Here is a 23,121-nt window from a genome sequence, read left to right on the forward strand (position 1 = left end):
AAATCCGGCCCTTTGGAGCATCCAATTCGGCCTCCAGGAGAATGTAGAAATGACAGAGAAAACATGAATCAATGTGTGAATGAGACCCAACAAAATTTGTAGGGGCTCAAGGTGCTTTTAACAGACATTTTTAGTGTTGGGAAAAAAATAAAATAATAAATTCTCACACAATGTTTACATTTTTATCAAATTATTACATAACATTCTCCTTACTTAAATAGAAATTTGTCACAAAAACAAATACATTTAAAGTGAAAACCCTGTTTGGACTGATATCTATCACTTATTGCTTGGATATTGTCATTTCTTACATATTTTGTGTATTTGTAGAAGTGCAAACTAGGGCTCAATAATGTTGAAATTACTCATTTTCACACACAGAATATGTGGCCCACTTGAAATGAAACTGCTCTGTATTTGGCCCCTGAACCAAAATGATTTTTGACAACCCTGGTCTAAAGGATGTATTTATTTAGTGTGCAGTAGTACTGACAAGTCATCTCCTATTAACCAACATTCATGTTTCTGGACTGTGGGAGGAAATTGGATTGGCCAGGAAAAAAAAAAAACACACGCACAGAACAAGTCCATAATAAATATCACGGTTTAATTAAGAAACATAGCTGCTTTAAACCAAATCATCATCAAACAGCTCATGTGATATGACCGAATGGCCTTGATTTGACTTAAAAACAAAACAAAACAAAAACAAACCCAAAAATAAATTAAAAAAAACAAATGGTGTAGAGACGGTGACAGACAAATATCCTCAGTCTTTTATTGGGTTCACAAAAATAGCTTCTTTATTACATTATAACGTACATGCCATGGTTAACAAAAAAACCCACAAAATAATACCACTGTCAACAGAACAATAGTAAACAGGAAGGAGAGAAAAAGCAACTGACAGCAAACACACATAAATAAAGAATGAGTGTGTGCGCCAGCTTTCACAGATGAACACAGACTTGAACTGGAACGTTATAAAAATGCAAACTTCTTTGAATTCATTATCTTTTCTCCTTCTCAGATTTACATGTGACAGGTTCCATGGAAGAAACTATTGATTTATTTATGCAGAATTTGTTAACATTTGGCTTGAGATCGTGGCAAATTCAAAGAAACAAGGTTTCTGAGTAAAAGTGCAGATTGTGAAGAAGTCCCACAGGCTGGCATTAGTGGGAGCTCCACCAGCGCTGCTCATGGGTTGAAGGAAATATCTTCAGTATCACTCTGTACATCACTTTAAATACATGCCAAAAATATACAGACACTCCAGAATGACCAAGCCCCTCCCCCTCATGCTTGGCGGTAAAGGTTAAGATGTCTTCACGGTAAGAATGGGCGTGTCTGACTTGACTGGTTGGATCTTTGCTATGGAGCGGTTGGAAAGGAGGAGGCTGAGGGTTCAGTTCAGCTCGGGTTTGGATTTGTGTTTTTGTGCCGAGGCGTCAAGGCTTCGTCGGCTGGACGGAAAGTAGACTCCCAAATTTGAAATGCTGAATCACAGGAAACTTCTCCAAACACTAAAAATGAAATGAGGAGGAAAGAGTTTGAATATGCTTTCTAACATCAGATGAACCTAATGAATATCATGTAAATCAGAAATGAGCAGCCGGCTCATTATGTGTACACCCCAAAAATGACAAAAAATAAAAAGAAGAGAAAACATTAAAATATAACAGAAATATACAGAAAGACAACAGAAATAACAGAAAATAAAAAAACACAAGAAAACTAAAAATACACAAAAATAACATGAATTTACTAAATGAAAATAAAAATACAAAAAAAGATTTAAAAAAAAAAAAAATACAAAACAAAAAGAAAATTACACAATGCCAACAAAAATATACACAAATAGAAAAATAAATAAAAGAAACGACAACAAAAACACACAAAATTACTCAAAAAATACAGAAGACGATTCCAAAAATACCAGAAAAGTATGTAAAACCACAACAAAACAACACAAGAATGACTCCAAAAACAGACAAAACAACACAAACCATTCTTTTTTCCTATATTAATGCTCAGACTGTTCATTTTTCTAAACACTGTCATGAATGCTGATAACATGGCCCTCAGACAATTATCATCCGATGAAGGACAAATCAACAGAGATGTGCACTCCTTCATGTTCCGTTGACATGTTTTTCCAGGACATGCCGCCTCCTCTGGCACAGACGGCGTCTGTGACAGCCAGACGTTTGCACTTTGACCGCGTACGAAAATGGCCGAGGAGCCCCGACATCTCTTTGTGCTCGCAGACATGGACTCATTCTGGGGCAGTAAGCGGGGTGGGGGGTGCTGGGTAGCTGTGGTGGGGGCTGGGAGGGTTTGAACTCTGGTTTGTCTGGCTGAGCTGTGACACGATCAGTCATAATCATATGGGCAGAAGTGGGCTGGAGAAACACGCCTCAAACACGTCTCGTTCAAAGAGACTCAATCAGGGGCAAATTTGTAAAACCATCAAAGGTCAGCGATAAAAGCCAAAGATCTTTCACACAACATTAATGAAAACAGAGTTTCTTACACAAAAGCAGTATAAAAATGTGTTGCATTAATTAATAAACTAAAGGACACGTTTATATTTTATAACTGATGTTTTAATTGTGACCTGCCAAGGGACCGCAAATAGGATAACTCTGGAACAATGCATCAAATGGAAACATTTATGTTTTTGATTGAATATGGTCCCCTTCATGAGTAAATAAATTAATGAATAAATAAATAAACAAACTCAAGGCCCGGGGTACAAATCCGGCCCTTTGGCCCACAGGAGAAAGTAAGAAAGTAATAACAATTACTCAAACGATTATTTGTCAACCAAAACGTTATCACCTTTTTGTACAAAACAATGTAAAAACATAAATAAAATCCTTCAAACACTAAAATCAAGTATGCTCACTTCTGCACAAAACAAAACTTTTCTTGCACGTAATGTGTCTTTGCTCTAGGTCTTCATCGTCAAACCCAAAGTGTTTTCATATAACAGAATTAGACTTGCCTTGCTTAATTACCAAGTGTTTTTACAACTTTCCTGGTGTTGGCCTGCAGGATAGCTTTAGTATTAATTAATAAGTATTTATAATGTTTTTTTTCTCATGTGCCAAGCTTTCTTCTTTGTAGATATCCTAAATCGTGGAAGTTTGTTTTATTTAGCAAATGAAACATATGTATACATTTCTTTTTAATAATCGTGTTTTCTCGTTTGTTATTTTTGTAATAGTTGAGTGTAATAATCTAAATCGTAATTGAATTTTGATTAATTGCACAGCCTTAATTCAATTGCCAACTAATTCAGTTGTAGATTTCAGTCCATTCAAATTAAATTCAATGAAACTCTAAATTATTTGCAGGGACTCCCATTTTTTCAGAGCCAAGATCAGACGACCACAGTCATTACTAACTGCAAATTGTTAGAAATGACCTCTGAATTTTTCTAGACTCCTGCAATTTCTTGTAGACAATCCCACAGAATTCCCCTAAAATTTACAAAGATTGGTCACAAAATCGAGGAATTTTGAAGCCTTGTCTTACATAATGTGTATATAGTTATACACGAAAGTGCAAACTACGGCACAATAATGTTAAAACATTTTTTGGAAAGCTTTTGATGGTTTTCATGTTTTCTATGGGTTCTCCTGCCCATCCACAATGCAGTGCGCTCTACGACATCTTTGACACTTCCTGTGTTTGGACTGAGCCGAGAGCGTTCGTGATCAAAGGACACCTGAATTACTCTAGACTTCACCTGCCTGATCAGGGCAATATTTCATTTGCGTGGTCACACCAGCCAAATGAATCCTATTGTGGTTAAAATGCTCTAGGATTTGTCAGCAAGGTTCTCGCCAGCGCTGTTGAGCGTAGGAGCCCCCGACGTTGTAATTTTGCTCCCCTACGGAGCGATGTGGCACCCCCTACGTTCAGTTTTCAGCAACAAAGGAGGGATTTCCTGTTGTTTTTTTAATCGGTACCGTCACAATAATTGCTGCACACTTGGACACAAAAGAGACTTCCAGGCGTGCACGGGTTGTTTTAACTCTTTTTATTCTGAATAACAGAAACACACATATCATGTTTTTCACGGTTTCTGAAAGGATTTTAAGCGCAGACGACATGAAGTTTATCAGCAGAGCCTCTGGGTCATCGTTGGGGGTTTCTGGAATACCTGAGAAGATCACGTTGTCTCGCATACTGCGAGAATGGATTTCGAGGACTGTCTCTTTAAGAAGCTTGTTTTGATTTTTTAGCTCTTTTACATCTGAGGTCACCGCAGATAAAGCCGAATTGATATCATGATTGTCTTTTTGTAAGTCCTGAATTTGTTGGAAGGCAAATTCCAGGCTGGCCTTCATTTCCTGAAAGTCTTGGTGCAGTAAATCGACCACACCTAGCCGCTTATTGATGGATTTTAAGATCTCAGCGTGGAACTAGGCCTCCAGATCTGACGTATCCGTAGAGGAGTCATATTTTCGGCGTTTCGCAGATTTACCTGATGTGCTCACGGCTTTAGGTCCGGTTTCCATCACATACTCGGTGTAATATCGGCCAATGAACTCTTCGAGGTCCTCCACTCTGGCTGGTGAGAGGGCACGAGGTTTCATTGGTGGCGTGGATTTAACGGTAAAAAGCGCTAATATGTGCAAGTAAACAATATAAACAGTGCTTCAACCAGACGTAGCACACATGGAGCTGCTCGTCATGTTTCTAAAACTCGGAACGGATCATTCTGCATGCACGTGAACACCGTCGAGTTGAAACGTGTTCGGGATTAAAGAGACATCAGCTTCATTCTGGTCGGACGGGTTCGGACTGGGTCTTTTTTTTTGGCCCAATTAAAGCTCTACTGTGTGCATCCTCCGCGCGTGCGTGTTCCGATATTACTGCAGTTCCCACAAAAGACCTCATTTAAATTTGAAAAGCACGTCTTGGAATCAGTCTTTAGGTAAACATTTAAACAACTTAACATACAAAGGTTCATAGGAAAAGATAAGCACATGATCAAACTCTGGAACAAAACTGTTCAATTTATGAGAAATATTTCTGGAAATTGATTGATATTGATAACACGTTACTTGGAAGTTTTATACATAAGGCTATTATTACGCTGTCATTATCTGTGAGCATGAATAAGCTGTCATGAAGGCTGACATTGAGTGTCATTTGCTAAATTATGACAGCTTTGGAGCTATGTTGGCATTTTTGGGTTAGGTGAAGGGATCTAATAGGGTTAGGTAGGGTTAGGGTAACAAACAACACCTAATGACAGCTTTCATGACACCTTATTCATGCTAATGACAGGTATCATGTCATAAAAATGACCGTGAAATGTCAGACTTATGTATAAAACTTCAAGTGTCACTGAAATATGTCTGGAAATGTGGTGATTTTCCTACAGTCAATGTAGAAAATCATAAGTAGAATAATGAGGTCTGAACATTTTTAGCGAGATGAAGATGCCTATGGCTTAACAGCAACGAGAACACACACACACGGCTCTGAGACGCGCTGAGGAGAAGTGAGTGAGGGAGTCACTGACTCGCTTCACCTTCGCTTGTTCACTCTTCTGCTTTTTGATGCTGAAAATCATTTCCACACTGTACAATTTAAAATTAAAATGCAAGAAAAGCAAGCAACTCCTGTAACAGAAGGAATTTTCAGAACTTCTTTCTCTGGAACACATTTCCAGAATGTGTATTCCTGTTGACAGGAAGCTTTAGTGATAAAGAACTCTTATTGAAGAAAGTTCCTGTGTGGGCGGGGCCAATACAGAACTTTAGTCAGGCCTCTGATTTTCCATGATAGTGGAAAACAGACTGAAAAAACAGAATTCACGTTATGAAACTCTTTTTTTCTTTAAATGCCTCAGATCCATGTTTTGGAACTATATCACAAATTTAATTGTTTTCTTAAAGGAAAAAGGGTGGTTGAATGTCTACAACAAATGTGTCTAACTCAAGGCCCCGGCCCTTTAGAGTATCCAATTTTGGCCAACAGGATAAAGTAAAAATAAGAGCGACAACAAGAATCATTGTTTAACTAACTGAGTTGTAGATCTCTCCAAATACACAAATTCAATAAGTTCACAATATTTGCAGGACTCACAGTTTCCACATGCCTTTATCACATATTTGGCAGTCTTAATTTTATCTCAAATTGTTGAAAGAACAATTTTCCTTAAATTATTCCACAAAATTTCCCTGAATAAATACAAATTTTTTTACGAAATCAAGGAACGATATCTGAAAATGTGTTAAGGATTTTGTCTTAGATACTTTGTTTGCTTTCCTGCCTATAATCTGCGGCCACTCAAGATCAAACTGGTTTATATTTGGCCTCTGGACAAAAAAAAGAGTTTGACTCCTGTGGTCTAGAAAAAGCGACAAACTGACAAATAAACCCATTCCCACCCATGATCTCATTCAAAATCTCTTGCTACATTTAATGGTTCATCTAGTTATCATATTATCCTGTGACTGAAAATGAATGCAGAGCTTCATCTGAAGTGCGTTATTAATGTGTTGCGATGACCAAGCGGTTCAGATTATAATGACTGCATTTAAATCTGAAACGGCTCTGGTACAAATTCAGGTTTAGGCCCCCTCCACACGGATACAGGCTGTAGTCTAAACGATCAAGTAATTTATCGTTTATGCCTTGCGTCCACACGGCAACAAAGATTTGGAAGCCGAATACGCCAACTTCTGAAAACGGGTCGCAGACTGGTTAAATTTGTAAATGCCACCTGCTGGGGCGCCGTGCGGACGGCGTATACGCATACTGCAAATAATGATGCCATAGTCCCACCTCTCTCTTAACCCGCATGCTTGAGCGCCACAACAACAACAGTAACAATGGCAACAAAGCAGCAGGTCCACAAGCAAATCTCCTGTCATGTCTTTGTCTCCATCTCCTTCCTTTTCTCTTTATATGTCCTGTTTTTTCATAACAGAGTTTTATGAGCATCCTCAAGTGTCTTCTTCTTCTTCTTCTGTATTTATGGCAAAGTTGACACCACAAAGTGCCTTCCACTGCATCTTTATTGTAACGACTAGATCCTCCTGTATGTTCCAGCATCATGCAGGAACTGCAGCACAGCCTTAATCATTTGGTGGTTCCCCTAATGACCAAATAAAGAAAAAATGAAAAAACCTCCACTACCAATCCAGACATGCTTGCAAATAGATGCTGCCTTTCGCTCCGTCTTCTTCCCTGTTTTGGTGTATTTCTGTGGTAGCGTTACAGCGCCACATAGAGGCCTCTATTGTTTACTAGAGCGTTTTTAGCCTTTTTCGTGTGGATGCACACATAATTACCCGTTTTAGGGGAAACGCTTTCATTTTGTCTCCGTGTGGATGGGGCCTTAGCTCATGGTGTATTAGCTGAACTGGTGATGAGTTTACCACAGGGGGTACTTAAGAGAGAGAGAAATTTACAAACAAAAGCATTAAAAATATGGGGTTTTATTATGTTTATTTTTGTTTCAAATGATAATCATAATAATGATGATGGAAACTATCTTGATTAGAACATGAACTGAAAATACAAGGCTCAGTCTTGGTCCCACACCAGGTGGGAGATCAAATGATAAGAAAATGTACAAATAAATCTATTCAGGAGGCACTCAATACTGCTTCATTCCACTTATTTACATGTAATCACTGATTCATAACATCATTATGCTCTATTGTTATTTTTTCATAGAATTCTAAGCAAAATGTAAATAATAAAAGAAAGGGGGTACTTGGGCCAAAATAAGTCTGAGAACCACTGATATAGAGCATATGAATCTAAAACTAATATTAGCAGATGATTCTAACCTTACTTAGTATGTTTTGTATGATTTCAGGAAGTTAGCCAGTAAAGTCATTGAAACAGGAATAGACGATTAAACAGAAACAAAACGAAAAAGTGTAAAGTGACGCAGCCATGACGAGTAGACCCTAAAAAGTTTGTAACGGAAAAGCGGAGGCTCTATGTTGACAGCGAGCCGAAGTGACAAAGAACTCTTATTGACAAAAGTTCATGTATGGGCGGGGCCAATAGGAACCGTTAGGTGGGAATGTATGTGTGGGTCTTTGTGCTGTGATGAACTGGTGACTTGTCCAGTGCCAAAAAGAAAACCAATGGACACCTGGATTCCTTTTTGTTAAATCACCTTTGAATATGTCCTTTCCTACTGAACTGTAGAACTTATGTTTTTAAGTTTGCTGGTTTTATCGTTTCTCTTTAAAGATCAAACCAACCAGTGATTTTCAGATTCGTCCCAAAGTAGTGAAACGTTAAGTTGGAAACAACTCATCCAGATGTGGGTCTAAGAAGTGGGCGGCTCAGCTCGATTCCTTATATAGACATTAGATACAACTGCACAAAGGAGGACATGATCCACTGCAATAGTTTCCCTCTAAGTTAAGTTTGTTCCAATGAAGCAGCGCAGTTTCAGAAATAGCCCTTCTCACACAGACAAGGCTGGATTCTGCTCTTTTTAGCTCTGCTCCAAACCCGGTGTGGGGCCGGAGAAAGGAGAGAGGAATGCAAGTCTGCTGATGGTTGCTCCAGGCTCAGAGGAAGGTCGGGACAGAGGGAGGGGAGGATTTAATGAAGGCAGCGGAGGACGAGGAGGGAGGGAGGGAGGGGGGGGAGGCAGACAGCTTGGCCCCTCAGCTCTTTGGGAAGACTCGCAGGCTGCTCTCTGGAAAACACAGGATGTGGGCATGCAGGCGGGGAGAGAGCGGGCTTAGACACCCCCTCCCCCAACCCCCCTCCCTCCCTCCCTCCCGCCCACACACGCAATTCCACTCTCCCCGTTCCTGTTAACCCTTTCCTTTCTCACCCCATACTAATCCATCTGATCGGGTGTTGTGCTCACAGTAGTAACCTACATTTTTAATGGTCATGTAAACAAGACAACACTTTAGTACCTGTGAGTGAGCAGGAATACACTGGTGTCTTGATCTTTCTTTGACTATTTCAAATTCAGACAGGCCTTTGTCTTTGAGTATTTGTGTTACAAAGACTTTAGAAGCACCGCATACAGTGGCACGAGAAGAAATAATCACACGTAAGTCATCCGAATTAAGAAGATAAACCTAAAGAAAATGTTTGAAGGCATATACAGAGAGCTCACATTAAAGAGAGATGATCGTTATGAGCAGCTTCAAAGAAGGTCGAGGATAGCACGTCTGACTCAGCAGACTTCTGATTCAACATTAAATATGGGTAAGGGCTGACACAATAAAACACTTCAACACTCTAGCTCTAGCAAACACAAGCTTTTTTTAAAAACATTGTTTAAACAATGTGGCTCATGATAGAATGCTAACAGGCCAGCAGCTCTGGTAAAGGTTTATCTAAAATCCATACAAACATTTCCACTTTTCTGTAATGTTCCCCACAAGAACTTTGAAGAATCCTAGAGCGATTAAAAGGCTCGAGGATTCGTTTGCTCAGTCTGCCTAGTTTAGGGGGTGTGATCTCTCAAAGTCTAGAGCAGATCAAGCAGTTGAATTCTAAAGCGATTTTTTGGCTGAACTGGCAGTGTTATTAATATAAGTCTAGAACAATTTGTCTGTGCTGTGAAGGCAAATGCTCTTGACGTGGACCAAACACAGGAAGTGTTGAAGATGACGTAGAGCACACAGCATTGTAGGTTGGCAAGATTCCGGCTACTGCCCGAAACAAAAGATCAAAACCACCAAAAGCACAACAATTTGTTGCAGCTCCATTGTTGTTGGAGATAAAGGCAGAACTCTCTACGCACTCTTACGCACTCGTTTTGACCAATAGAAGAAAGCGTCTTCTTCTCATTGTTTGTTTGCCAAGAGCTGTCACTACTCTAGTAACGGCTCCGCCAAGCGACTAGTTCGTGCCACTGCATCAGAGGCTGTATGACTGGGCGGTATGACCAAAGATGTATAGCAGAGTATTTTTCTAAATTCCTAAACTGTTTCATGGTATATAATGGTTTTTTTTTTTTTTCTTCATGCATAACCATGTGTTCAAAGCATTTTCTACTGGTTGAGAATCAGAATCAGGCAGGTTTATTTTGCCGCACATGGAATTTGACTTGGTAGTCGGTGCGCAGAAGAAAAAAACAAACACACAAGCTAGCAGCAATAATAATAATAGTGGTAAATATAAAGATAAGAGATAAATTAAGGATAGAGGATAAAGAAAAATAAAGATAAGAGAGGAATTACAGCAGTAGATTGACTTAGGATGGTCTATTTTACTGTCATGATGAGTGAATATTGTAGAATAATTCCACACTATTAGTAATATAAGTTTGCAACAGCCGCCTACTGGCTCTTTGCAGCGCTAGCTTAGCTTTAGCATTAGCTTGATTTCTAGCTTAAAATGCTGCATACTCAGTGGTGTGGTGGTTTCTTATGGTGAATAAGGATGCGTTTTGTTTGCAGCTCCACCAGGACTTATTTCCGCGTTATAAGAATTACAAATTGCGATCCTTTGCTCTCTTTTTTGTGGATGACTGCCAAACTGCTGACATGCGCTAACCGTGTGTCTATGAGTATTGTTCTCCTGTAGCAGAAGCATGCGCACGCAGGCACATGCAGCTTCAGAGCTTTCAATTGTGTCTTTCTTATTCATTTACACGTATAATTTACACAGCAACTAACACCAGAGTGCTAGTTTCCCTTCCTATTTAGAAGTGCAACGCTGAAAAAGGTCCGGTCTGAAACGCGGTGCAGAGTAGCATTCTGAAAGTTGTGTAATTAAATACACCGGTGCGGCGACATATTAAAAATTAATATTATAACAAAAATAGAAAGTGGTATTCGGTATGAACCGGGTGTACCGCCCAGCCCTAGTGTACTGTGAACACAAACCATTCGCCCGAGCCCAGGACTATACTGGTGTGACAGCAGCCTTAAACACACTCACAAACTGCCTCAAAAGGTCCAAATGAAAACCCTTTTTTTCTGTTACATATATTGACTTAATCTGTTGGATACACAAGTAATGGCCAAACAGTAGTTGTAGTCACGACCATTTCAACCAAGACCAAAACATTACACAGACAAGAGAGTACTGAGCCTGAGACAAAGACCATAAACACACTACATCACAAATATATGTATGCATCACTAATACATATATATTTTACTATTATAAGTATCAAATCTATTTTGCAGTTATCTCATATTGACACTTCAATTTAATATATAATATCATAATTTAAATTATTCTTTTTCTTCAGATCCTCCAAAACAGTCTTCTTTACTTGCTTCACCAAAACTGGGATGATGTCTTAGTAATGGTTCTTCTTTAAATTGGTGTGTACCTTTTATCCATGATTTTAAAAAAAGTTTTGAAAAATGTCCATTAGCAGAAAAAAACCTGGTTTCAAATCAATTATATCACTCGCTGCTTGGAATGTACTGTAGATCTGTCCTTTCTGTGTGTAGCATCTGCTCATTGTCTTGCTTTGTAGTAAAGAAATCAAGTTTCCCACTTGAACATTTTTTTTTTATTTCTTTTTTTTTTTTCTTCAAGATGATCCCCCACCCTGTGCTTCCTCTCAGTGGCTGAGGGTAAAAGTTTGATGTCGCCCCACGTGCTTCAGTGAGCACCACTGCACGAAGCAAAGCGGAGCAATCTGAAAACAGCTAGCTAGCTTAAACAGAAACAAACCCCCAGCCCACTTTTTCTGCTGAAAACAAATGTATTTGATATAAAGTAGTGTTGTTCATTAATTCTTGTCCAACTCTTGACATTTCAGCCAAAGTGTCTCAATTTGGCGTATTTTGCAGTGAATATGTAGGAGTGACTGCTCTCTATGGATTGAAAACAAGCAATTGTAATCAAATTTTGCTCTTGGCTGAGAATGGAAGTCAATGATGTTTTTATAGCTTCTTTCGTCACTAACTACAACTGTTGGTCCCGCCCCTCCAATAAAAACTATTCGCTGTCGACTGACTGACGAGGCTTCTGTTCGAGGGTGACTATAAAATACGTAATTTACACACCATTGTTTCAAAAGTCTGGCCAACACACCAAAACATTGATGCTTTGTTAATGCCTAAAGAAGCAGGCGTACGTACCTCAGCCTTGTACATTCTGATCAGACCCTGGTTGACTTTGGACCAAGACGCCACTGCAGTGATATTCCACAGCTGGTTGGAGTGCTCAGCAAATGGACCGGTCTTCATCTACAGGAGGGAAACAGAGAAATACATGTCAACATACATCAGGTTACAATTACCTGAATACAAAAATCAACTACATTTGTAGCCACAGTTGCCCCTCCGCCGACTGTCAATAGCATATACTTAGACACCCTGATTTTCCATTTTGACATTTCGCAGAATCCGTTTCAGTTTCCTCATTTCTGCGTCATTTCACCTCTTTCTGCATTGTTTGCCTTTTATCATCTTTCCTTATTTGGATGACTTTACTGGCTATTAAACCTACCAAAATTGCACTAAACATGCTAAATAGGGTTAACAGAGTCAACTACTGTTATTCACTTTACATTTATATGCTTCAGACGACTTACTGAAGCCGGGAGGATTACGCTGAAATCACGCGAGAGCTTTAACATGTATGTTCGCTACACTTTCGACCCTCAACTTCCTGTTTATGTGTGATATGGTCCCAAACTTTAGTTACTGCCAACCGGCTGCGGCTGTTACTGTCTGCTGTTATTGTGATGGCTACACAGGGTTTAGTCCTCAGTTAGCAGCAGTGCTCTCACTCGAGCTAAAGAGGCAGTGATCAGCCACACTAGTTTTCTTATCACAGCTTCGGCTGTCGTTTTCCTTTCAATACAGTAGCGTGTAGTTAGTAGCAGTGCTCCCGCTCAAGCTAATGAGGCGATTAGAGCCCATCTAGTTTTTTTTTTTACAGCTCAGGTTGTTGTTCTCTGTTCCTGCGAGTGTGTTTAGCACATCGTTGGTAGCAGTGCTCACACTCAAGCTAATGACACACCCTGCTGCTTTATTGGGGGTTTGCTTCGTAGCATAGGCTGCTTAGAATCTGGTTAGTTTGTCCATCAGCAGCAGTGCTCCCGCTCGAGCTGTTGATGTACAACGCAGTATCTCCCAGTGAAGGCAGTGTCCTCGCTCCTGCTCCCGGTGCGCACTCCTGTGTGGATTGCCAGGCCCCTCTGGAGTTAGATGACGGTCACGATCTTTGCCCACCTTGTTTGGGCATCAATCGTCTGCCATGGTCAGAACGCATGACCAGGCTGAGAGAATTGAAGCAGGCCTCGGAGGGGGCCGACACCCCTCTGGACAACCCGCTTCTCCCTTGCAAGGTCCTAGCTGTCAAAGGTAGGAGCCCGGCACCTCCAGAGGTGAGGACCCTGGCCGATGAAGATGCCATGTCCATCGCAGCATCAGCAACGCAATTTACAGAACTTGGAGTGGACTCCCCATCGCATGCCTCTGAGTTGCTCTCCCAATCCTCAGGGCAGAGCCTGTTGCGGGGGGTTGAGGACACCCCTATGGAGTCTATATATTTGTGGGGCCCTAGCTCGACTGCAGCTCGATGTCCCACAGAAAAACCCTGCTCCATTAGCGCTTTCTTCAGGCAAGAACACCCGCAGAGTGTTTTTCCAGTTCCTCCGTCGAAGGATTATGCCAGGGAAATTCACACCTGATGGAGAGACACCAAGTCATTCTCCCACTCCAATTCGAACGCCAGGGCCCTAGCGGCTATGCAGGATGCCACCAAATATGGGTTGGGCCAAATACCAGCTACAGAGCCGGCAATCGCATCTCTGATAGCGTCTCCGGATGAGTCCTTAAGGAACGACGCTCGGTGTCCTCGACCCCAGTGCAGAATAACAAACGACTTGCTGTCGAAGGAGTACAAGGCAGCGGGGTGGGTCAGTAACTCCCTCTCCCACCTTATGTCGGCCCTCTCAGCTTCTCCATCACAAGCATTGGTGGATGCTTTGATGACAGATTTCAGCGATGCTTCGCTTCAGGCCTTCGCCCTCGAGGTTACTTGAAGGTGCACCCGATCTCTAACCCCCTGGGGAGAGAAGTCATTTCTGGCGAAGGGGGTGTTCCTGGGCGCCATTCCGTCTCACAGAGAGATGGTGATGGTGGATGCTTGCTTGGCAGAGTGGGGCTCCATCTGGCAGAAGCGGTCTGTGCGAGCCCTGTGGCTGGCCCAGGACAGCATCGGGTACATAAATGTGCTGGAGCTGTAGGCGGTTCACCTAGCCCTGGAACAATTTATGCCCTTAATGAAGCGAAGGCACGTCCTTGTCCGGTTGGACAACATGTTGGCAGTGGCACAAATAAACCACCAGGGTGGTACTAGGTCACTGCAGTTACTGCGGGTGACAGAGTATCTCCTTGGCTGAGTGGTTCCCCAGCTGGCCAGCCTGAGAGCAATGCATGTGTCAGAGGAACAGAACCAAGTGGCGAATTTTCTCTTTCGAAGGTGACCCCAGCAAATGAAGGCTTCACCCCAAGGTGGTGGAAAACCTCTGCAAACTTTTTGGGGATGCAAAGATAGACCTCTTTGCCACCGAGGAGTCAACCCACTGCCCCTTCTGGTTTTCTTGGACGGAGATCTCCAGCCTCCTTGGGCAAGACGCCCTCGCACACGACTGGCCATGGGGTTTGCGCTATGCTTTCCCCCCTCTGCCCTTGATCCTGCCAACACTTGGTCTCCGAGCAGGGCCACAGCCTGCTGCTGGTGGCTCCTTGGTGGCCGGGGAGGACCTGGTTTCCCCTGCTGTGTAGGCTCCATTGCTGCCAGCCGTGGCGCCTCCCCGACAGGAGAGATCTCCTCTCGCAGCTGAAGGGGTAAGATCTTGCACCCCGACCCGGGGCGTCTCCAGCTGTTGGCTGGGACATTGCAGGGGCTGATCCACTGCTGAATGACTGTAATGATGCTGTAAGGGCCACCATCCTGAATGCGTTGGCACCAATATGAGAACAAGTTCAAGATTTTCTCTGTCTGGTGTGCAGACAGGCGGTTGGACCCAGTCTACTGCTCGGTGACTGCTATCTCCGGTCCCTCTGTGGCCACTCACAGTCCACTCTGAAGGTCTTTGTTGCCGCAATTTCTGGCCAGAGCATTCAGTCACTCAGAATCACTGTGCTTTCGCCAGAAAATTCCTGAGGAAAACATCCACATGTGACACCGGAACTTATAGACTCCGGAGGGTCACTCGGGGTTCACAGGTGACTTTGTTGGGATAGGTGCTCGACCAGCGCATAGGTGAGACGTAAATATCCAGTGCTAAAGGACCTCCTCTGGCGGTCATCTAGGATTCATAAAACTTTTGTTTTATGATGTCTATTTTATTTTGTTATATCAAATTTTCAACACAAAATTCCAATAAGCTTGATAAACATAGCATGAAGTTATGCATCCATCTAACAGAAACAAAGCTTGAACGTTAATTTTATTGTCGGTGTTATATGTAGTTTTTTCCTATTAACTAATTATGTGAGTTAGGAACTGTACTGATGATGTTTCCAGGAAGTATCCTTAGTTACCAATGCAATAGGATAAACTCCACAATACAACTTTCCCAGGATGTAATGGCAGGCCAGCAGCTGGTGCAAACCCTGGTACCAGGAAGTGCAGGCTAATGGAAACACAAGGAAACAAAGCAGAGTCCAGTACCACTGTGCTTCTCCTTCCCAACAATCTCATTAGGAGCATAAATGTAAAGGTAGTTGGCAGTAGACCATTGAGGGATTAGAATCCACAACCTTTAGAACTTTTACACAGCTCTGGACCAACGGTCCAACTGCTGTGGTGGTCTTGGACAACTGACATTTATCCTACAATCCGATGATCCTGAATTATCACTTCTCTCTAATAAACACATTTGACTGTAACTACACATGCGTGAGATTTTCGCAGTCAAAGGTAAAAATAAACAAATCTCTTGGAGCCCTATTTACATCTATTGTGATTAATACATTATGAAGCTATTTTTAGTATTTAAAGACATTATTTTAGTATAAACAACTATAAAAAACACTATTGAAAACAAAATCCCAGTTGTGTGCAAATTGTGCAAGAAAGAGTTTTATGATCACCAGAGCCTCCGCTAGCATCTTAATGCTAAACATGTAGCGGCAAGCATGGACAGTGCTAGCTGCAACATGCTGCGAGCAAGCCGTTTTGCCAATCCACACTCAAGATGACAGGCTTCAGAGCCAAAATGAATAAAACTATGACTGACAAATGAACAAAGTCACAGGATAAAAGATTGTCGTGGACAGTCGACCACTTTCGGTGGTAGAGGATGTGGGCGGAGTTAGAAGACCTGCTACAGATAGCTTTGTCTGACCCAATTTCTGAACTGCCATGTATAAAGACAATATTAAACTAAATTCATCAGCTTCTTCAGCTGGTCTTATTATGTCATGAAAACTGTTTTGCATTGTTCAGTTTCCACTTCTCTGGAATGTTTGTTCTTAGTGCCGTTTTAAACACAAATTTGTTTTTGAAAATTTATTAAAAAATCCATGAAATAGCTTAATTTAATTTAAGTTATTTTTATTAAGTTATTTATAATGTTCTTTATTCACATTGTACATTATGTTAGCACTCAGTGATGACAATAAAAACAACTTTGTTGTTTAAGCTCATTTATTGTTTTCATTGATTCAGTCATATACCAAAATACATTTAAATTGGAAAAACGTTGCTTCTCGTGTCAAATATTGTTTTGCGATTCATTTAGATTAATCTATATTAATTAATTACAAAGTCTAACTAATTAGATACATGTTTTTAATCCACCACTATTACTGATAACTGACTCGAAAACCATTTTCAGGATTACTATTGCAACAACACATCATCAGTAGGGTAAAACTAACCTGTGTCACGACGGTCATTGTCAGTTTCTTGTCTACTCATTCCTTTCAGTTAAATGCGCTTTGATGTTAATATACATAAACGGGGGCTCCATCGGTTTTTCTAGGCCACCAAGAAGATCCAGAAGGGGACTGAGCACTTTCAGGCCTTCTATAATGGGTAAGTTGTTGTGTTCTTATTTAGCAGCTACCATCTGCTCTTGGTCCTAGGCTATAAACAAAAGTACTACAAGTTCATCCTTTCACTTTCCAGAAACCAAAAAAAAAAAATCTAAGTAAGTCCAACGTTGCTAATGTCATTCAATGTGTCTGAGGAGAACAAAAGACACATATCGAGCTTAAATTATTAATAAAAATCAAAACAAGAGACTCGATTCACAGAATAATAGGTTACAAGACAAAGTATTTAAACAGCACCTTTTACTGGGTTTTAAAGGGTTATTTTAAGTTATTTTTGTATGTAAACGTCAAAGTCAAAGTCAGCTTTATTGTCAATTCCTTTGCATGCACAAACATACAAGGGAATCGAGAAGACGTTTCTCACTTCCCACGGTGAACAGATAAAGTGCTCAGGCACAACAGAAAAGACATTCCTCTACTAAAGGTAGACATACAATTTTTACAACAGATAAAACATTTACTAATACCAAATACTAAAACTAATACTAATATATAAATACAGTGTGTAGGTGGGAGTAGCAGGATGAGTTCCTATATAGTTTATGATAGTGCAAAGGCAAAACGGTCTTGGCGGCATAAAAAAATTCTGTATATACAGTAGTAGTGCAAGAGTGATAGTACAAAGAGCAGTCAGTAAAACAGTAATAAATAACAGCATTTTCAGTCTTTTTGCTATTTTGGTGGGGGGGAAGGATTCAGCTGGTGGATATGACTGAGGTGACAGAGGGGAGAGAGTTCAGCTTCCTGACAGCTTGGTGGATGAAGCTGTTGGTGAGTCTGGTGGAGCGGGCACGGAGGCTCCTATACCTTCTCTCAGAAGGCAGGACGCTGAACAGACTATGTGCGGGATGGCTAGCATCTCTCACAATCGAGGTAGCTTTTCTGGTGAGGCGGGTGATGTATGTGTCTTGCAAGGAGGGGAGTGGGGCACCAATGATCCTGCATGCTGTGTTCACTAAAAACGTGGCTCCAAAAGTGTAGTACTTCTAGAAGTGGCTGCTAGCTCTATAAAAAAAATATCTGAAATGCTACACAAATTAAACTGCTATAATAATAAAACGAGTGGTAAACAGACAAAAGGCCAATTGTTTCACAGAGTTATCCTTGAATTCTGTGTTTAAAAGTTGGATTTTCTTCACTCTCATGACAGTTAACATATTTTAAAAGAAAGTATGTTTAAGTGCATGAAAGAAAAAAAAAAGAGCTTGATTCCCACCATTTCCATTCTGAGGGCCGTGGAACCCAGGCCTAGACCCCGGGGCATCAATCTAACAACCCCCTCCTTTTTCCATCCCCCCACTGAACCCCCGCCCAGCTTCGCTCGAGACACTTTCCAGGGCTCGCATGAGAACACATGGGGGAAGGGCATGGAGGAGGGAGGACTAGGAGGGGGAGGAGGCTCATATTCCCCAAGGGAAGGAGTGATTCACAGCAGCATGTGGGGAAGGATGTGACTCATGTTTGGGGCGGGAACACACACACACACACACACACACACACACACACACACACACACACACACACACACACACACACACACACACACACACACACACACACACACACACACACACACACACACACACACACACACACACACACACACACACACACACACACACACACACACACACACACACACACACACAGCAAACAGAATCAGGCCTGTCTGAACAACAGTAACTAAAGGGGACAAACAAGGTGGTTGACAAGACAAATAAAGTTTGGTTCCTGAGAAGAAAAAAAGTCATACTCTGGAGTATGTGTTTTATTTAAAAGGCAGCACAACGACTCCACTGAAAACAAGCTGGTAATGTCATGGTTTGCTGTCAATAAATGTAAATCTGGAACCTTTAGGATACTTTTAACTCAACCTATTTATTATGTTTTGAAAGTCATCAAATCATAGCATTCAAAAATAATTCAAGTAAACACACAATTATGACATTTCAATAAAACTGCTCACAAAAAGGATCTTCAATCGAGACAGCTGGTAGTGGGTCACAGAAGCTCTCTACAGGCTTTTATTTTGAAACTAGAAGTGTCTGCCCCTTTTTCTTCTAGCTTCATAGTAAAGCAGTTTTGGGGCCCTGATACACATTTTCATTACTGGAGTTTTTCTAAAAAAAATTAGATAGTAAGGACCAAGTCTCTTGAGGGTTAATTAAAAGAATGACTAAAATGAGATATAATTGACCTTTTTCAGAATGAATAACAAAAATGGAAATATTTAGAGACGCATTTTAAATTACCACCCATGTTAAACTGATCAGACAGGAAAGGGAAGTAAATGGCGGTTCAAGTAAAACACCAATAGATGGCACGAATATTTGGGTCCTTGCTTCACTTTTGACAACAAATGCTTATCAAAGCATTACTCATTTAACAAGTAATAGTTTTTAAAAAGAGTTTGAAGAAATATTTAAAGTTGCAGAACAACCAATCCAAATATATCTGACCACATGATCATCAATAGGAAATGTCCATTGAAACTTTTTGGTCCTTTTGTGGAGTTCGGAGCTACTTTGAATGATTTATAGACTTTCTTTTAAGATATACTGTAAATGCTGTGTGTTATTGGTAGGTTTTATTGCTGCTGTATGTTTTATTGTTTTGTTAGATGACCATTATAAGGTAAGGTAGTAGTTATTACATTTTGGTAGCGACTAATGGAGATCCAAATAAATTAAAAAGAATAAAAATAAAGCGGTTAAATGCCAATCTGATTAAAACTAACAAAGTTGGGGCTGTTTTAAAACACAGGAACCATTTATACGTCAATATAATATATTGTATCATTATATGGAAAATTGAAAATACTTTTTTATTAATTCAGCAAAAAGCTGTTCAAACAAAATCTGAAAATTTCTATAATAGCTTTGTAAACACAAGTCAGCTGTAAAAAAAAAGTAACCATGTGTCAAATGTTATTAATGTCTCAATTTTCTGCTAATACAATCCAATTAGCATTCAGGTGTACAGACCTCTGAAGGTGTGCTGTGGTATCTGCAGAAGAAACATTAAACTTTGGATGTCGTTCCATAGTTGGATCAGAATGCTCGCTGAGGAATTTGGAAGCTACAATTCTCAAGATGCCCTGAACCCCCAAAGTGCTCATTTGGTTTCCCCTGAGGTGTAAAGTCTGGATAGTGCTTATGGTTGGTAGCTTATACAATATTTTTATGTTGGACAAACTAGAATCGGAGTTATGACATGAACATTAGAAATGCTAATGATGAGGGAGAGGATACATTCTCAGGTAGAGGAAGAGGTGACACATCTGTAATGGGAAGGAGGAAAAGGATGTTGCCGTTTTGTGGACGCCTTCCTATACTTCCCTCCCCTCCTTTTCCTCCAAAATCCCCAAACAAAGCCCACAGTTCCTGCTCTGGCGTGTTACCAACACAATCCATCTGCCTCGGAGCCGACTCCCGCCCACTTTCCTTTTCCTGGACCAAACTACATTCAGCTGTGCTCCACTGGTTCATCTAAGAATTTAAAATCTATGCTGACGACAAACACAGGTCTACTAACAGTGACTGTGGCTCTGCAAACAGACGGTCTCTGTGTCATGATAAATCAGTCAGCCATAAACTGTTTCTGCATCAGAGTCATCAACAGTCAATGATTAAAAAGAGGAGATTTATCTTTTAACTTGAAGGCCCCCTTTACATGACAAGTTTTCAAGTGAAAACGTAAAAGTTTTGTTGCATTTTGTCTGTCCGTTTACACGGTAACAGCGTTTCGGTGCTTGACAACCGAACTTTTAAAAAAACGGGCACCAGAGTGGAAGTCTTTGAAAACGCTTCTCCCTCCATCACCGTGTAAACAGGGAAACAACACTTCCTGTGTCACGGGCAGGCGCACTGTGGCTGCAGAGCCTCAGAGACACACATTCGTGTGCATCACTGGTCACGTTTACATGGAAGCTTTAATTCCTCTTTAATTCAAAATAAAAGTTAATTCCTCCTTAAACCAATCTTGCGGGGTGGTGTGTAGCTCAGTGGGTTGAGCGCCCGCCCCATGTACGGAGGCTGTAGTTCCTCACCTGCAGCCGGTCCAGGTTCGATTCCCGACCTAAGACCCTTTGCTGCGTGTCATTCCCTGCTCTCTCTGATCCCTTTCCTGTCAAGCAACTGTCATATAAAGGTCACTAGAGCCCAAAAAATCCTTAAAAAAAAAACAAAAAAAAAACAACCTTGTAAACACTTAATTCCTAATGCAAATTTAATTCCAAATTAAATTTAAATTGGAACAAGGTGGCTGATTTATTCTGAATTAAATAATTCCTCTTTCTTGTAAATACGATGACGACAGTGCAGGATGGCTGTTTAGGACTCAAACTGAGACTATTGATTTAATAAGAGCCTTAGAAGACATGGATATAATGAAAAGAGTGGATGGACGGAAGAATAAACATGCAGACATTCACACAGACTTATTACACATACAGACCTCTGCAAACGGAACGGCTTCATCGGTGCTGCGGAGCACGAGGTACCAGAGCTTCACTAATGACGCGTGAATCATTATAAAGTTATTTTTCACTCAACGTCCTGTACAGTGGATGGAGAACTGCTGTCTTTGATTGACCAAAGTACGGTGTTCTATCTCCCTCTTCCGCTACTCGCTCTCTCTTCTGCTCCACGGATAAAAGCGAAACCGTGTGTTATCATCGAGCTGCTGCTTCAAAACTACAATCAAAATAAAAGTGAAAACAGTTCTCATGTGGTCTTCTATGTTGTAGCCGAAAAGAAACGGTTTGTTATGTGTCGTTTCCTGAAAGACGTGATACGTCACGTTCTCCCCGTGTCCAATCAGAGCCCTTCCCAACACCCTAAAGCGGAATTGAATAAAGGCGAATAAAGTGGTTTTCCATCTCATGCTGTCGTCGCGTCTCAAAAACGGGAGCTCTCCAAATAGATCATTTGAAACCTTCAGCTACTGGTGAGTCTTATCCAGACATGTTTCCCATTGTTTAAACCATATAACTGTCGGTGTAATTGCTCGCTGTTTCACTTGAGTCTGTGTTGAACTCAATCCGTTCAATACTCCATCTGGAAAACTGCAGATTCTCGGTGGTGCCGCGCATGATGGAAGTTAAGCTCTGACCACTCGGTTCGAAGGTAAACAATAATTTTTGTTTTAAAAAAAAAAAAAAAGATAGCCAAATTGTAGATAATACTTTCATTTACTTACTCACTCATGTAGTTTGGAGCTTTACATTTTGTTTTGCGCAGTTTTGTTGTTTTTCTGATTGGCGCTACAATGCCTACGGAGTTTTGTTATCAGCGTCTCAAACATTTCACGGTAACACACACACACGGTATTTATTTATAATAAAAATATACTAAATGAGTCAAATAAAACAAAAAACTAAACAATTTATAGAAAAAGTACACAAAATGCCTCCAGAATCACACTACGATGGCAACAAAAACAATTATACAAAAAAAAAAATGCACAAAAACACAACAGAAAGATACAAAAATACATGACTCCAAAAAAAAAAAAAAAAAAAAATTTTAAAAATGTGAAAAAAAAACAATAACAAACACATTTATTCAAAACAATGCACAAAAACACAAAAGAAAGATACACTAACATACATAATGACTACAAAAAACATACATTACAGAAAAATACACCAAACAAAAAATATAAAAGTAAGTAAAAAAAAAAACCCAACAACAAACACATTTATCATGCGCATGTCCCATAAAATTAAACCAGGAAAATTGCACCCACATTCTGCACTGGCAAATATAGCCTTTATAACACTACAGAGTATGTACACCTCTTTTACATCCAACCTTCAAACACATACTCATTTGGCCATAATTGACAACTCTACTTAAGCTCCCACATAAATGCATGCTTCTGACGGGCACTGTACTAGTTTGAAAAATTTAAGAATCGATTCAAAATCATCAATAACATCAATTACACATTTACCCCCCACACACCCCTAGTAGTTAGAGCTTCTCACCTCATTGATGAACTTAATGCACTCCAGAAAGATGTAGTCCTGGTGATGCTCATTCACCACCCTGTCTTCGATAAAGTGCCTTGGCTCCAGGGTTGGGTGACCTGGGGGGGGGGATGGAGCTGTAAG

At 40.6% G+C, this 23,121-nt stretch overlaps 1 protein-coding gene across 1 annotated transcript in view; it reads right to left on the reverse strand.

Annotated features, from left to right (window-relative positions):
• Positions 1-753: 753 nt before the first annotated feature.
• ptpa (protein phosphatase 2 phosphatase activator) overlaps positions 754-23,121 on the reverse strand; it is a 40,343-nt gene continuing 17,975 nt past the window's right edge. The window contains exons 8-10 of the mRNA XM_028462610.1: positions 22,996-23,096; positions 12,069-12,176; positions 754-1,526 (exon numbers count right to left, since the gene is read on the reverse strand). Coding sequence (XP_028318411.1) covers positions 1,452-1,526; positions 12,069-12,176; positions 22,996-23,096 — 284 coding nt within the window. The 3' untranslated portion in view covers positions 754-1,451. The remainder of the gene's footprint in view (positions 1,527-12,068; positions 12,177-22,995; positions 23,097-23,121) is intronic.

This window comes from Gouania willdenowi, chromosome 12 (assembly GCF_900634775.1).
Source record: "Gouania willdenowi chromosome 12, fGouWil2.1, whole genome shotgun sequence".
NCBI classification, from domain to species: Eukaryota; Metazoa; Chordata; class Actinopteri; order Blenniiformes; family Gobiesocidae; genus Gouania; species Gouania willdenowi.